Source organism: Corvus moneduloides, chromosome 3 (genome assembly GCF_009650955.1).
Source record: "Corvus moneduloides isolate bCorMon1 chromosome 3, bCorMon1.pri, whole genome shotgun sequence".
Taxonomy (NCBI): domain Eukaryota; kingdom Metazoa; phylum Chordata; class Aves; order Passeriformes; family Corvidae; genus Corvus; species Corvus moneduloides.
Window position 1 is genome coordinate 57,636,584 of NC_045478.1, and position 15,532 is coordinate 57,652,115.

General features: G+C 40.2%; 1 protein-coding gene across 3 annotated transcripts in view; it reads right to left on the reverse strand.

Annotated features, from left to right (window-relative positions):
* The window catches only part of SAMD3 (sterile alpha motif domain containing 3), a 36,165-nt gene that overhangs the window by 4,878 nt on the left and 15,755 nt on the right, over positions 1-15,532 (reverse strand). For all 3 annotated transcript variants that reach the window (XM_032101714.1, XM_032101713.1, XM_032101715.1), the window contains exon 6: positions 10,469-10,636. In XM_032101714.1, coding sequence (XP_031957605.1) covers positions 10,469-10,636 — 168 coding nt within the window. The remainder of the gene's footprint in view (positions 1-10,468; positions 10,637-15,532) is intronic.

Consider the following 15,532-nt stretch of genomic DNA (forward strand, 5'->3'; position numbering starts at 1 on the left):
CTGGTCCATGCTTTCAGTTATCCTTGTTACTGTCTTTGCATGTTTTCTGATTTCACTGTAGCTTTATGAAATAGGTGCAGTATAACTTAAAGTACTCGTTGAGATATTGGGACACCACATGGGCATAGAGTGGAATAATGCATTGCCTTTTGTTTCTTTCTTAAATAATTCTGTGTAATCAACATTTCTTTTTGAGTGCTGCTTAGCATTGTGCCAAATATCCTTCGGCCTAGTATAAAAATAGCATTTGTGAGTGGTACTAATAAGCTCAGAGCCCATCACTGTAAATGTTAGGACTGGGTTTTCTCCTTGTGCCTTTTTTTCCATCTATCAGAACTGAACTTTATCTGCTGGGGTTTTTTTCCCTGGAGCTCACTAGCATGGGGTCCCTCTCCGATTCCTCAGTCTTTGTCTTTACTATCCTTGGTAGCATCACAAAATGTAATCCGCCAACTATTCTACTATTCCCACATCATTTAGAAATACACTGAACTACTTAAACTAAGCATTCATAGTCTTTTCCACTGTAAACCCCAACTATTTCTGCCTAGCCTTGTTTGTTCTATCTTTTAACTGCTTATCCATTCAAGGACCTTCCTGTTTATCCCCTCAGATTATATCCTGTAAGAGCTTTTGTAAGGCATGTGCTAAAATCTCTTCTGAATTTAAAGTAAACTGTATCAGCTGGATTGCCTGTGTTCTCAGGGTTGTCAAATACTTCAAAGAACTAATGAATTTGTGAAGAATTATGTCTGTTTACTGGAACTTTGTTGATTCCTTCCTAATGTGTTAACCTCTTGGGTTTGCATTATAGTTATTGCCAACTGGGCCAGTGAAGACAGAAGCTTTCTTTGTCCATATGTTCTCTAGCTCTCTCCTGAAACTCTAGAAACTGGCATCAAATTAGCTACCTCCAAATATCCAGTATCATGTTTCATGAGACAAATTGTGCATCACAATTAGAAAATTACCTGCTTTACCCTTGGACAGGACCGAAAATTTTGCTCAAATACTTGATCCTGGAAATGTGTTACTGCTCATTTTAGTGAATTATTCTGTAACCCCTTCACTGACATGCCAGTCTGAGACAGATGCCCTGATGCTGCCCATGAAGAATGGCCCCAGTAATGTGATCATCTGAACTCATCTACTGAGAATCCTCGCAAAATCTGTCTAATTTTTCTGGTATGGCTTTATATTCTGCCAGCTCTCCTGTACCTAGGGAGCGAACCTTGAGCACTCCTCTCCCTTAGCAGTATCAGGCTTCTTGCTTCTCACCTGGGTGAGAAAGCCTTTATAACCAGTGCAGAAAAGGCAGGAAACCACAAAAAGAATTCTCTGTAAATCTCTATCAGATCACTCACAGTATCAGTTTTGTTTTGCTACTGGTGTGTCATCTCTGCAAGCTTCCTGCATCAGCCTTTGATGGTTTCTGGTATGTAATTTATATTGGTTACTCCTGTGAATACCATCTTATTATTCACACATTCCCAATTGGGTATTCAGCTATTCCTTAACCTGCTAACTTGCCATAAGTTGGACAGACTGTCTCTTGCTTCATGATGACCACTGCACAACAGAACCAAGGGTTGGCCCATACTTGTCAATCTCAAGATGCCCATGCTTTCTCACTTGGGCAGTTTTTGGGGCTTTTTAAGTTACACTATGTTTTTTATGCTGTGCAAGAGCTAGCTTGAAGTCTCTGACTCCAAACAGCTCTTTCACCACTGGTTTTTCCTGTGGGTCTGCTTTCATGCCTCCTGACCATAAAGCAGGAATTTCTTCAGCAAGCTGAGCATGGTGGCTCATTACCTGAGGGCCTCTAACCTTCAGTGTCTTACTTGCAGAGACAAGAAAGCAAAACAACTTGACCCAGTGTGCTGTAACCACAGAAAAAGTTTTGACCTTTACACCAGCTTCTCTCCATCCCACTTGTCAAAGCAAACTCTGCTTAATTCGATGGACTTTCTATCTGTCCTTCAGAGCTATTTTAGCTAATGACATTATTAATTAGCTAAAGGAGGCCATTTGACATTTTCATCAGTGGCAATGGCATGCTACCAATAGAAATACAGCAGTAGTATGAGGAAGAATTGCTGTCATACCTATCTATTAGGGGTAAAAATTAGCAATGGAAGGCCAAACTTTGTAGTGTAAATCATCTGTTACCTGGGAGTAACACAAGCAGAAGTCAGTGTTAAAATTTGTTTTCTTGCAGTGTTCATCCTGCTTAGAGCAATCACTATCTATAGTCTTTCCAAATTCTTAGTTTGTGAACAAGTTGGTTTTTAAGGTAAGTGGAAAGGTGAGAGGTGGCTTTCTTTCAGGGGAAATAAGTTATCTCAGTGGGACACCCAGTTGATGGGAGAATGATTCCAAGCGTGGTTTAAAATATTTTATAGTTAACTTTAACATTGCAGGAAGAATCTGAGTTTGGAAGCTGTTACTGAACTGGTTTATCAGCCTACCACACGCTTATTTAGGGAGGACTCTACATCCTCTCTACTTCAACCGTCAAAGCAAGAAAGCTAGTTACAGCATGGCAATATTCCAGTAAAATTTGACTATAAGGTTAAAGCTCAGTTATTTCAATACCATTCAAAAGCAATCCTACCTAGGCCAAAGCCAGGATCTCTTGTCTCAATGTCTGAAGAAGCCACAGCTAACTGTGCAGTATATATGCCAGACAGAACTAAAAAAAATAGCCTCATTAAATGAAGAATCCTTACTTCTCGAGGTCACCCAACTCCTCTGGCCACATTTTCAAATGTGTCACCGGTAAAATCCATTTCAGTTGCAGCAATAAGAATGTTAATTGGTGATATTTAATTATTTTTGTATACAGAATTTTTTCTTATTTAGCAACCTACAGACTTAGTTTATAACATAAAGGATTTCCTTTCTTTTTAAACAATAAAAACTTGAATTTAAAAAAAAAATTCCTTCTGGAAAAAATGAGAATTTATCTCAATGTCTTTAGATAAGAAGCTGCCTTTTTGTCACAAACTCATGAGAAGAGCAGCAGAACAGAGAAAAAGGCAAAAGGATGCAGAAAGGAAGTTAATATGGTAAGCAGAAGATTCCCAGTACTTGTCTGTCAGAGTAACCTAGCCCTAGCCTGAAGGATGGTCCTGCCAAGGATCCTACTCATTCTGTTGGATTCACACTCAAAGGGTGACAGCAGTAGGGAGCCCATCCCTTGGTGCCCATGCCTACAAACTCTCTTGACTTCTTGGCATCTCAGGTATCTGTGACTGAAGACACCAAGTCTGGGAGCCACACAGGTTATGAGGCTCCTTGCCTATGCTCCAGATGCCTTTTGACTGTGACCCCCCCACCTGACATTCATGGTTCTATTTGGAACCATATACAAGTAGATTGTGTTAAGATGCTCGCATTAAAGCAAGAAAACATGCAAACATAAAACTACTAGACTCCAAATCCCTAATTCATCCCACCTCCTGAAGCAAGAGGATAGTCATTTGATTGGAGATGGATTTCTAAATAAAGGCCCAATTCTTAAATGTCCTTTTGATGGATCTTGATTCTTCCCAAGATACGAGATTGTATTAGCACATTCTTGTAAAAAAGCTCCAGTTAGCCAGGCACTTTTATGAAATGGTGCCACAGCCAAGGCAGTGAAACTGCTACATCAGTTTGCAAGGTGGAAGGGAGCAACTCTTATGCATGATGTGATCTCCAAGGTCTAAGATTTCAGTTATGGTTGAAAGCCAGCATCATAAATCGTAAAGGACATAATTGTCAACACCAACGTAACATGACTGCCTAATCACAGAGTGATGAAGGCGCCTCTGATGTGGACAACAGACACCTCTTGTTCTTTACATGGGTTTGCACCAATTCCTGAATGGCAAATGCAGCCTAATGGTTGCTGAGGACAAATATCAAGATCTCTTTTTTGAAGAATGCCAATAGGACCTACTGGCCCCTCAGTCTGAGAGAGGGAATTCGAATAGGAGCAGTGGAGTTAAAGAGATGGATATGAGGACACTACTGCATGCTGTCGGTCTGCTCACTGCCAACCAGTGATCCAGGTTTCTCACCTGGGATGCTCTGGGAATATTTCTTTGAGGCAATTCCTTTGGATGCAGACTAATCTGCTTGCTGGAAAGCAATGTAAAAAACGTGATGGTAAGGAGAATCATGTCCTGGAACAGCAGTGCTGTGCAGACAGGTTCAGTGGCATCAGCACTGAATGGGAGCTCCTTTTACACCGTACATTGGGACCGGGATGCTGAGGGGTAGTAGTGTTGGTACAGCCATTTTCTTTTGTTATTATTGCTCTTGTCAGCTCCCAGCAGCTGCTAATAATATTTCCTTTAAAAAACACATTTCAAATTTTCCTTGCCAGATGCCAGTGCACATTCCAAGTCATGTTATTGCTGAGAGCATTGATGCTGCTAAGACTTCTTGATTGTTGAGTCTACCTGCATCAGTTAGCATCAGTGCTCAAGGTACTTGCACAAGAAAGCCTGACAGTAGTTAGGACCCATGTTTGGAATAATCTTTTCCATTAATTGGCTTTTATAACTTCTTCAGAGTGAGAAACAGCTTTCAGTTACTTAAGCGAGCATAATCTGAATCGTCTGTCTTGATTTTTGAATGCTGAAAAGTGGGTCTTGCTATTTCGAACACCTACAGACACAAGGCATCATAAAAGCACAGTGTATAGAACTCTTTTTACCACCACTATTGTAAGGGACAGCCCTTTTTTCTGTGGTGACAATCAGGCTCATTGGAATGACATTTACTGTAATGAGCATGGGGGCGTTTTATATCAGGAAGAGTGATCAAAACAGGCTATGACAATTAGAAAGTGAAGATCTGCTCAAAAAAGCCCCCAAAACACTGGATCTGAAACAAGTATGAATCTGAAAGGCAGGCTATAAACTGCCTTTACACTGGTCATGGCCCATCTTCTCATCCTGGATGGTGGGAGAGGATTGAGAAGGCATCACAACCATGCCCCACCTCTTGCGTCCAAATACTGAACACAGACAGGTGAAACAGCATGGACAGGCTGCTTTCGAGCAAAATGAGCATGTAACTATCAGCAGGATCCACACTGACTTGTACTCCAATGAGATGTTTAATTAAAGCAGGCTTTGCTTTAATTACACATAATTACCCTTTTGAACCAGGCAGGCAACTTCAGAGATAGATTTACGTGTCAGTGGTAACCAAAAACTTTCAAAGCCACATAAGTCAGTCTATTTCTGATCACAGAAACTGCTTTCTGATTTCATAAACTGCATAAGCAAAATGAGAGAAATCTGTTTTCTCTATCAAGGGACAACCTGTACTTGACAATTTCACTCACAGAACAATGAAGACACTGGCTGACATAAATAAGAAGGTGGAGTGCAAGATGTATGTCACAGATCTGTGTTTAAAGCTTTTGCTTTGACTTAAAAGCATTTTAAAATATTAACTAAGCAACACTACACACTCAAAGTTTGATGCACGCACATCAAAGTTTTAGTGGAAAACTCACATTACAACAGCTCAGTACAGCCATTGAATGGTCGTTTATATATGTATGCTCACATTCTGGCTGTGCAAATATTCCAACGCTTGATTTGGAGACCATTAATCTTAGAGGGAAAGGTGCTATCACCCCTGTTTCATCTGTGTATGGCATTCTCAGTATAGATCACACCTAACGCTGTACCTGCCAATAGTGCCATGAGATTGAGCCAAGAGAATTTCTGCATCTCATGCACAAGCTGTTCATCCTCTGAGAATTTTACAGACATTTAGTTCTCTTTTTCCCTTACTGTTGCTTTATTTTTCTCGTTGCTCCCTTTTTCTCCAGCCATCACTTTCCAAATCCTATTCTTTCCAGACTCCTTGAAATCTTGTTTCAAGTTTCTGACTCTTGCAGTGGCATAAGGTCATTGACAAACATGATGTTAGTTATCACCTCGAAGAAAGGCAAATCCCTAGGGTATGTCTAACTTGCCGAATTTACCTAATCTGAGGTAAAAGAGACTCTGTCTCATGGGGTAGACCTCACTCAATCCTGATTCCTCCTTTCATCAGAAAAGACAATTTCCAGATACAATCAACAGGGTAAATTTCACCATTCTTGTACTGCATGATACCACTGAAGCAAGAATATATGGTGTTCCTCCTGGGCCAGGGGTCTTCTCTGCTTTTTCATCCTCTTGGCACAGGATTTGCACATTCACAAATTTCAAGTGTCCTGTTTATCTTCCCTATACAGGAATAATATCAATAGATGTCCAACTTAGTGAGTTAAAATTTCTGCAGAATTCTTCCTCTTCTCCCAGCCTAAGTACTAATCAAAACATTTCTTGTGTCTATCCCCTTGACACAGAAAGAAGATGGCCTGATGGTGCCCCCTTTACAAATAGTTTTCATTATGTTATTCCCAGCTCTGCTGGGTGTGGCAAATACTCCCATTTATCTGCAGACATCTACCACTATCTTAGTTGACATCTTGTCAGAGCCTATCCTTCATTTTCACACCTAACTCCAAATTTATTTGTGTGACAGCTTCAGAGAAACCCTGATGACCTCACAAACAAGCTGTCATAGGATGTAAGAAATAAGAGGCTCTAAGAGAGGGACTGTACTCTCTTTCCATTTTTATTTAAGATCAAGAACTACTAGCAGTCTTCTAGCCGATTATATTCCCTTACAGTTCAGGTAGCTTAAGATACCCTTAGGTAGTCCCTTTGCGGAGATATTTTCTTACTTAATGTCTGGGATGGATGGAAGGAGCTTAATCCAGCTGCATAGATATAGCTATTTAGTGGCTATAAGGGTATCTCAGAAGCCTCTGGAAGTAGCAGAATATGATACAGGACCTATGGGAAACACATGCCTGAATTGGCAGGTGGAGCCATGCAGCATATCTGTGGGTTTTTTCATTTCTGTATTCAGCTAACTGAAATGATTGTGAAGTCACACATTCTATGAACAGCACTGCTCAAGACTGACAAGCTTTCCAAGCTTAAAGTTCTGAAAGGGACAATTTGCTCTTCGGTCACTACCCCTGGGAAGACTAAGACAGTGTTTGAGCCACAAGCTCTCAAGGTATGCAAGCCAATCATCAGCTCTAACCCTATTTCCCTCTCCATCACCTTTTGCCTTCTGACAATCCTTTGGCCAAGGACCAGGAAGGTCCTTTCTTTCTTTTCCTTCTGGCTCCCTCAAGTCTAGGGCCCTTCCTATTACAACTGGTAGGAGGTGGTTTCTCTCATAGCCTGAAGGACCATAAACCAAACATGTCCTTAGGGCAGAGAAAGGGGATTTTGATGCTAAAAAAATAATAAAGAGGTTGGTCAGAATAAGCCATTGGATGGCTGGTTTAGCAGTAATCCCACCCTGGCTACAGAGGGAAAACTGGCTTGCTTTTCTTATGTATTTTCACCGTGTGATCACCCTTCTCATGGAAAGTACCTTCCATTTGCAGCAGATGAAGGTCGTTATCATTACAAAGCACTCTCCTCTGGATTACTGCATCTCTGGCATATTTGCCTGACTGTGGAAAATGACTGAGGAGGATTCTCACATCATAGCCATAAAATTTGTTGTTTATGGAGGCTTTCCTGATAAAATTCTGAATATCCCTCAGACACAGAGGCTCAAATTTATGTCTGTCAGGCACAGTCCAAGCTTCTTTCCCTGGTGGTGCAACCTGATGGATATTTGTAGGGAGCATCATTTAAGTAAAAATCTCCTTTAGTGACAAATACCTCCAGCATGGGTTTATGTACTTACTTACCATCATCCTACTGGCCTGCACTTGCTCAAGACCTTTCACGTAATGCAAGTCACTAGAAAAAGAGTAGCTACTCTTCAATCTTGTTTGAATATAATGCTCTGTAAAGAGGAGCACATCAGCAGATGTTTTAAAGAAACTGGAGGAGAAAGACAGATGTTACACCTAGAAGCAATGCCCTGCATGGGAGGCCAAGTACGCTTGAGCTGCTTTTGAAGGAGGAATGCCTGCTTGGAAGATAATGGGTCCTGAGCAGACCAAGGGGCAGACATCATCTGGCTCAAAACATCACAGGAAGCTTGTCCTGGTAAGCAGCTGGATTTTCACATGAAGAAGTAAAAAGATTGGTTAAGGGTTTTATTAGTAGTAATAACTTTATTATTCTTTTCGTATAAAAATAAATACCAGGTATAACAGTGAGACACTTCCTATCAGTGAATAATCTTTTTATCAGTTTCATACAATTGACAATTCAAGACTATACTGACATAAAGCACACATGACAGAGTTACAGCTTATGACTGCTCAGGAACTAAAGCTCCATATAGAAGTCAGCTGTGTGACTGCTAAGTAGGTCATCTGCTGGGAACAGATGTGCTCTCTCATCTGCATAGCTCTGCCAGTCAGCTTTGACCTGTAATGCCCTAAATGTCCTACTCTGCCTATCTAAAGCAGAGTGTGGTGGCCCAAAGGGGCTAGGAATCCTTCATTAACTATTCTCCAAAGGTGTCCTTAACCTGGAATTCATTTCCCCCCATTTTACCTTAATTAATTCTGATGTGTTGGCTTCTAGTTCACCCAAGGCTGATTCATTCTTCCAGTCTTGGAAAAGGGATGAAGACAAGGGGATCTGGCTAATGGTAATTTGAATATCATTTGGGTTTCCCTGTGGTATTGGCTTCTAGATCAAATATTTATTTTTTGAGACTAAAACACTTTGTTTAACAGTTTGTATTTTCATAGAGCAGTTAGTGCCAAGGATTGGCAGGAAAGTGCCATTATGTGTGTTTCTAAATAAAAAGAATGAAAAAATCCACACTGCTTTTGTTAAAAATAATATTAAACATTTTGCTCAGTTTTGCACATATGTAGTGACATAATTTAGGATCTCAGAGTCAGACATCGCTGCTTTCAATGTAGAAACACATTTAAAACTAAGGAAGTTATGATTCCCTCAGTTTTATGGAACTCATTCTTAAGCCTTAATAGGGCACACAAGTGTTGATTCTTGCATTTATATTTGTATTTTATATATATATGTTCAGGATACAGGGAAAATGAGAGAAGGAAAGGAAAAGCTCTTTAGGGATACTCAGCATCCTCTCACCTCCTTTAAGTTTAACCCTTAATTTGCTTATGACCTAAAAAGGTCTAGGCCTTCAGAAGAGATGTAACATTCTTCCTCAATTTCTAAAGCAAACAAGGGTGACCAGTGATGGCCTCGGGCAAAGCAGTTAAAGAGAGTGGTGATTCCTGGTCTGCACAGCACAGTTTGGTTACACCCTCTCTACAGATAAATGAAGTTTACCATGCAGTTCCTACAGGATCACTCCAAAGCCCTTCTCAGTGAGCCCGTAAGACAGAAAAGATCCACGTGTGCCCTTTCCAAGCTTTAGCAGATAAAGGATGGCTAACTCTTAACGTGAACACAAAACCAGGAGCCTATAATTCCATCTTTACTGGGTGCAAGACTGTTCATTGTTTTGCACCCAAGCTACAGGTTTCTTACTTCACACATCCTGCAAACCCTTCAACTAAAGCAGGAAAGAAGGGAGGTGTTTATTCCTGAACACATTAACCCAAAGGAAACAAACAGAAATTACTGAAATTTCTAAAAACCAGACCAAACATGTATTTGCATTTTGTACAGGAGACTACAGCTACCTTCAAACACAAGGGCAATATATGCAGAAATGCATCCAATAAACCACTCTTGCTTCCCTAAATACAGGGTCTGGTAAACAGCAGGATGGACATGGATGAACGAAAGATAAATATCTACTTCCATATCTTCTTTATCACATTCTTACAATTGTTTAAATTTTACCGTGTTTTAATTGCAGCACGAAGTGCAGTGGACCACTGGCAGAGCATAGCTGGAACCTTAGTGTATTTATGAAAGTGTCTAAATTAATTAGTGTGCTTCAGACACTTACTGGACAGTGATAACTCTCTGAATTCTCCAATTAAAGCAATACATAGCAACTGTATGCATAGATTTGTAAGCATTCCAGTGTATATCACACATCAACACAAACAGATTTTACATAACAAAGTGCAAGGTGAGAGGAGGATACGGACATTTGTTACCAGCTCAAATACCTCTTTGCATTCTTATTTGTACAGAGACTTCAGCTAGTAGACATAAGCCTCTATGGTTTTTCACTCTAATTGGAGGCATATAACTAAGAGCAGAATAGAAATACTGCATTTAAAAAAACAGACCGTATTTTCTGTCTAATTTACAACAATTCTAAATGACAACAAATGTGCAAGGCATCCAGTATCAGGCTTAGCTCTATTGTTGATACCTAGTTTTCCAGAAATGAAAAGAAGTCAAGGGTCTGGCCATATGACAAGCTCTATACAAAATGAGTTTGAACGGGATGAGATCAGTTGTCCCCTTTACTGCCTGATGGCCTTACAATCAAGAGAGAAGCTGAAAGACTGAACTCAGTCAAGCACCAAAAATCTTACCTCTACCTGCCCCTGGACACCATCGAGTTTATTTTCAGCAAACGAAGATTTTCTGGTCTGTCCTCTCCTGTGGCCAAACTTGTATTTGTTCCTCAGGACTTGCTCATCATCTTCAATGGGTCTCCGCACGTATTTGAAACGATCTTTAAGGGCCCGTTTCCACAGCAGCTACATTGGGGGGGGGGGGGGGGGGGGGGGGGAGGGGAAATAGCTATCATTACAAGTATCTTTCAAGAATTTGCCCCATCCTAAAGCAGGTCACTTTGTTTTATCTAACTCTACGAAAGTGTTTGCCATTAAGCAGAAAAAGACTCATAGGGCGGCACCACCGGTGGCTTCAGGATGGAAGGAAACAAAAGCACCTGTGGTAAATGGCTCTGTGGCAACCAACGGCTGGGCTAATGGCACTGCTGTGGCTTGATGAGGATAGCAGGAATTGAATCTAAGGGTTAGATCTATACAAGGCTGCCGGAGAAACTGTAGTGTGCTTTCCCTCTCTCAGCTCTTGCTTTATGCTCCATTCATGACGTCGGGTTGTGAAACTACATAGTGAAGCAGATCAGCTCACAGATGCCAGAGAAACTGTGCTGTGGGGTTTTGGGGGATTTTTTTGGTGGTTTGTTTTTGGGTTTTTTTTAGTTTAGTGTCTTATTTTTCCTTTGCCTCTGGCAGTATCTGACTGGTTGCACAGCTGTATGATTATTGTATTTAACAGAAAGGAGTGGGAAAGACACAGCCTGGTACTACCTTTTGCTGGGAGCCTACAGTTATACTGGGATCAAGTATATTTTTAAACTGAACTCAAAACTGCTGAACTAAGAGGATCATTTAAATAGGTCCTAGCGTTTGTAAGACACCCCAAGGTATGTAAAGTGCAACTTAAAAGCATTTCTGCGCAGTTCCTGTTTAATGCAGCCATTCATCACTCCTTGGCAGTCAAAGACAGAGCTTACGTGGCCCTGCTGCTTTTGTCACCCTTATGTATTTCTTTATTCAGTTATTGAAAAGTCATTTCTGAAAATTGTATGGACAGCAACTTCCTCATGCATCCTTAAGGACCAGTGGCCATTTACGTGTGGCCCAAAGCTGGATGTCCCATGGCAGGAGCTAGCCTTGCCTTGCCATTGACACCCTGGGAAGCAATTTCTAAGCAAAGGCTGTTAAACACATCTGGAGGCACAACCTACAGTTTTGAGTAGTTTTGTCATTCCTCAAAATCATTTGCTTATTCCAGTTATTGAGGGGTATTCAACAGTCAGAGGGGACAAAAATTAAACAGAAAAGTGACTGTAAATGACAGGACATGTAAAGAGAGATTCAAATATCTGTTACTTAATTTTCAAAATTGACTCCAATACTATACTCACTCAATACTATACTCAAGCCTGTACCCACTGACATGCTAAAGCACAAAATAAACAGAATGATTGCCCTAAATTTCTTACCTAAATGGTGTCATTTCTTAGTCAAGATCAAATTATTTGAAAGGTTAACTTTGGTGTAAACCAGAATTCAGTAGAAGTAGATTAAGTAGTACAGTATCTCTCTTTGCAGTGAGTCTGACATTCCTACCTTTCTCACCCACAGGATACAGATGAGAGGATCTCTTAAGAGATGGTGGTGAAGTCAGTGTGACCTCGCATTTCTCCTGCTGAGCTTATTGTTCCCACCTCCCCAGGTTCTAGCTGACCTACAAGCCCTCAATCCTAAAAGCAAGACCTCTATTAATGGCAAAAAATTGCAGTGGAAGAGCTATGAGAACACAATCCCTGTGGTGTCTACTTCAGCTCTTCTTGAGCAGCCCGGGGCCCACCAGGGCAGGCGTGCCCTTCCCCAGGGAACACTCCCTGCCACCCACCTCTGTGCCCTTACTGAAGCATCCTCTCACTGCCAGTCACAGTTGAACATCCAAGAACTGGAAAGAAAACAAGCCCATCTGCATTTCTAAAATGCAGACTTCAGGCTTAGGGTTCTGCCAGAACAGAAGTCACATCACCAACCTAAAGATAACGACAAAAATAGAGTACAACTGCTCACCCAGTCTTCTCACAACACATAGTCACAGCCTCGATGTGAGTATTACACTTCAGCACCATTTTCAGAAGTAGAGACTACATGCCTTGAAAATCCCACTTGTTCACCTGAACCATTAAGGTCCCTAAGTACATTTACAGTTCTGGCCTTACACATTTTGATGCAAATACCCCATCTTCATATGCCTAGCAAAATTTATGCCTAGCTTGCTATTTTAAGGCTGCTAAGAAAGAAGCAAACAAAAACCTTAGTTTAATGCTTCTCTGAAGTGTTTAACAGATGTTATAATATTTTGAAACATGATCATCCCAGAATATATTAGCAGATGACAATTTAAGCATCCCTGTAGTTGAGCTGCACACAGTTTCCTTCTTTTGAAAATCTTTATTTAGCTAGAAGATATTTTTGCTTATTCTTTCACATGAAAGAATATGCTGACACCTATACAAGGCTTTAAATATCCCTCAAAGTTCCTAGCTATCAGCTGTTTCATCTTCCAGTCCCCCAATAAATTAAGAATTTTAACTAAACCTATTTCTGTAATAGGATTGGCATAAAATTAGCCAAGTCCCTTCTCACATACCTATTTCCAGAATGAGACTGCAAGCACGTGTGGTTTCCCTAGTGAGTAATGCATCCTCTAAAAAGAACGCTTTTGTTACCATTTTTGAACCAACAACTTTTTTTTCTATGAATTTCCCTGCCCTTCCCCGCTTCCCCTGAACACCACCCCAGGAAGGTTTACCTTCCTGGTAAAGGAGTAGAAGGATTAGCCTGTGTCTATCTGACATAGGAGGAAAAGGATTACATGCAGATTAAAAGCAGTAATTTACTAGCAAATAATCATCTTGTGTGCAGCAGTTACATGAATTGAGCATGTCAGCACTGGCATGCTGGGTTTCACAGGCACCACAGCACCGCTTGGCAGCCACCAGCTCAAGGCAGCTGCTTATGCAAAGCCCACTGGCAAGTGGCATGGATGAGAGACCCCTCTCTCTTCCTTCCTCATGTCATGTTTTCTTGAAATCATATGATTTTCAAAAGGTTGGCTGAAATGAAATGGAATAAGAGAAATGATTCTTTCCAAATTGTTGGCTTTAAGCCTTGTAAAATGAGATAGAATACCTTGCAAGTCGTCAAGAAACAGTATCATGCCAATTTGCTTTTGACTGCTGTGTCTATGACCTTGGCTTTTTCTATATAAACTGTTCATCCATAACTTACAAATGTTGTATTGGTTACAATATACATCACAAATCTAATAAGCTATTTCATTATTAAATGAATATTTTTATTTTTTTAAACATCATATGTTAGTTTAGGATAGCATTGTTTTGTAAGTAGAAGGAAATACCATGGGAAAATTTACTTAGGTAGTCACTTTAAAGCACTCTTACCAAAAGTTAATCTTGGAATTAATTTAATTCCAGGTACTCCACAGCCTTTTAAATTAGTTTTACTATTAGTAGAAAATTATTTTTTAAATTATTATTTGTAATTCCAGATAATTCTTAATCCCTGCTTCTAGACTGACCTCATAAATAACATTCTTTTAAAATTCGTAGTACATAAGTGGCTTATTCATGAAGAGGCTTATTCATGACTTTATTTGTAAATGAATTTATTTAGGATCATAATCATTGTCCTGACTATGTTGTATTGGCTAACCTTTGAGAAAGGGCTGATGGAACAGAAGCATATTTTTTTCAATACCGCAAAATTAAATGGGAAAATTTTTAACTGACAAAACAGAATTGTGAATAATCTACCAAAAATCAAATTTTGTTTGAAACCACAAACTTTTAATGACCTCTCATTGCAAGAGTATGAGATTGAAAATACTAGACTATCTTTCTACATAACACACACATTGTCTAAATTATTTGTTTGAAATAATTTGGAGATGTAAATAAATGTCCAGTATTTTGGAAACAAACCCCACAAATAAACCAAAAAATTTGAAAGTTTTGCTAGTAATTTTTTTCCTGTCATGAAAATACTGGTGTTAATTTAGGTGCTCTTATGTTTGGTTTTTGTTGTTGTTCCTCTATGTTTGCCAGAAGATCTTTCCCTTTTTCCAGTTGTTCATTTCATTTCCGCAAAAATGTTGCAACAGAAGTGCTGACATTTACAGTTCAAAGTTTCTCCATCCATGCTGAAGAACATCAGGTTCTTTACATTCTTGTTTTCTGTGCTTGGCCAGGAGAAAATTCTGTTAATTCTGGAATTCCAGAATCTCTCATGGGATGAGTTTTCCCTTTTCTCATCCAGGAAGCCCAGCTGCCTGCCCCTTCCCAGCCACACCACACAGACATGTGCACTGGCCAGGGAAGAACCCAGAACAGTTTCTGCTGCACCCTTCCAGCAGCCAACACACATCCATTTCTGGTGAAGGGCTCAAAACTGCAAGGCTTGTGAGTTAAAATCACACCACCAACAGACCTTCTCAGGACATCTCTCTAAGAACTACTGCAGCCTTCTGCAGAGCCCAGCAGATGCTGTGGCTGCTCTTCCACCCCAAAGGGTAAGAAACTGCTTTCCTTTTAAGAATAACTTTAGAGTTAAAATGAATCTAGGAACTGAGACATAGCACAGCAATAAATAATGAGCAGTAAACGAATGTAATTTACAATACTGTGGTACAGGGCATTTTACATGGCAGAAAGAAAAGTACTCAATGGTAGAAGTGAGCTCCAGCGCACCAGAGGGAACGCAAAACTTGGTACTCCAAACTCTTCTCAGCCCTTTTGGTTTATAAAATGCATGCAATAATTTATTTTTCCTGCAACTTTGACAAGAAATTAAAAGTTCAAAAATTGGAAACAGGCTTGTTGTTATTCTAAAAAGACCCCAATAACTTTATTACACTACCACTAGAGGAAACCATTATTGTCAGAGGCCAGCCCAGTTGAATTGCCATGTTTGGTGTGTCCCATCCTTCAGCCTTACAAGACATGAAAAGGAGGTGGCTTTCTATCAGACACTGACATCTGTGCACAGCTGGCCACCTGAGGCTCTCTCTGGAGTCCA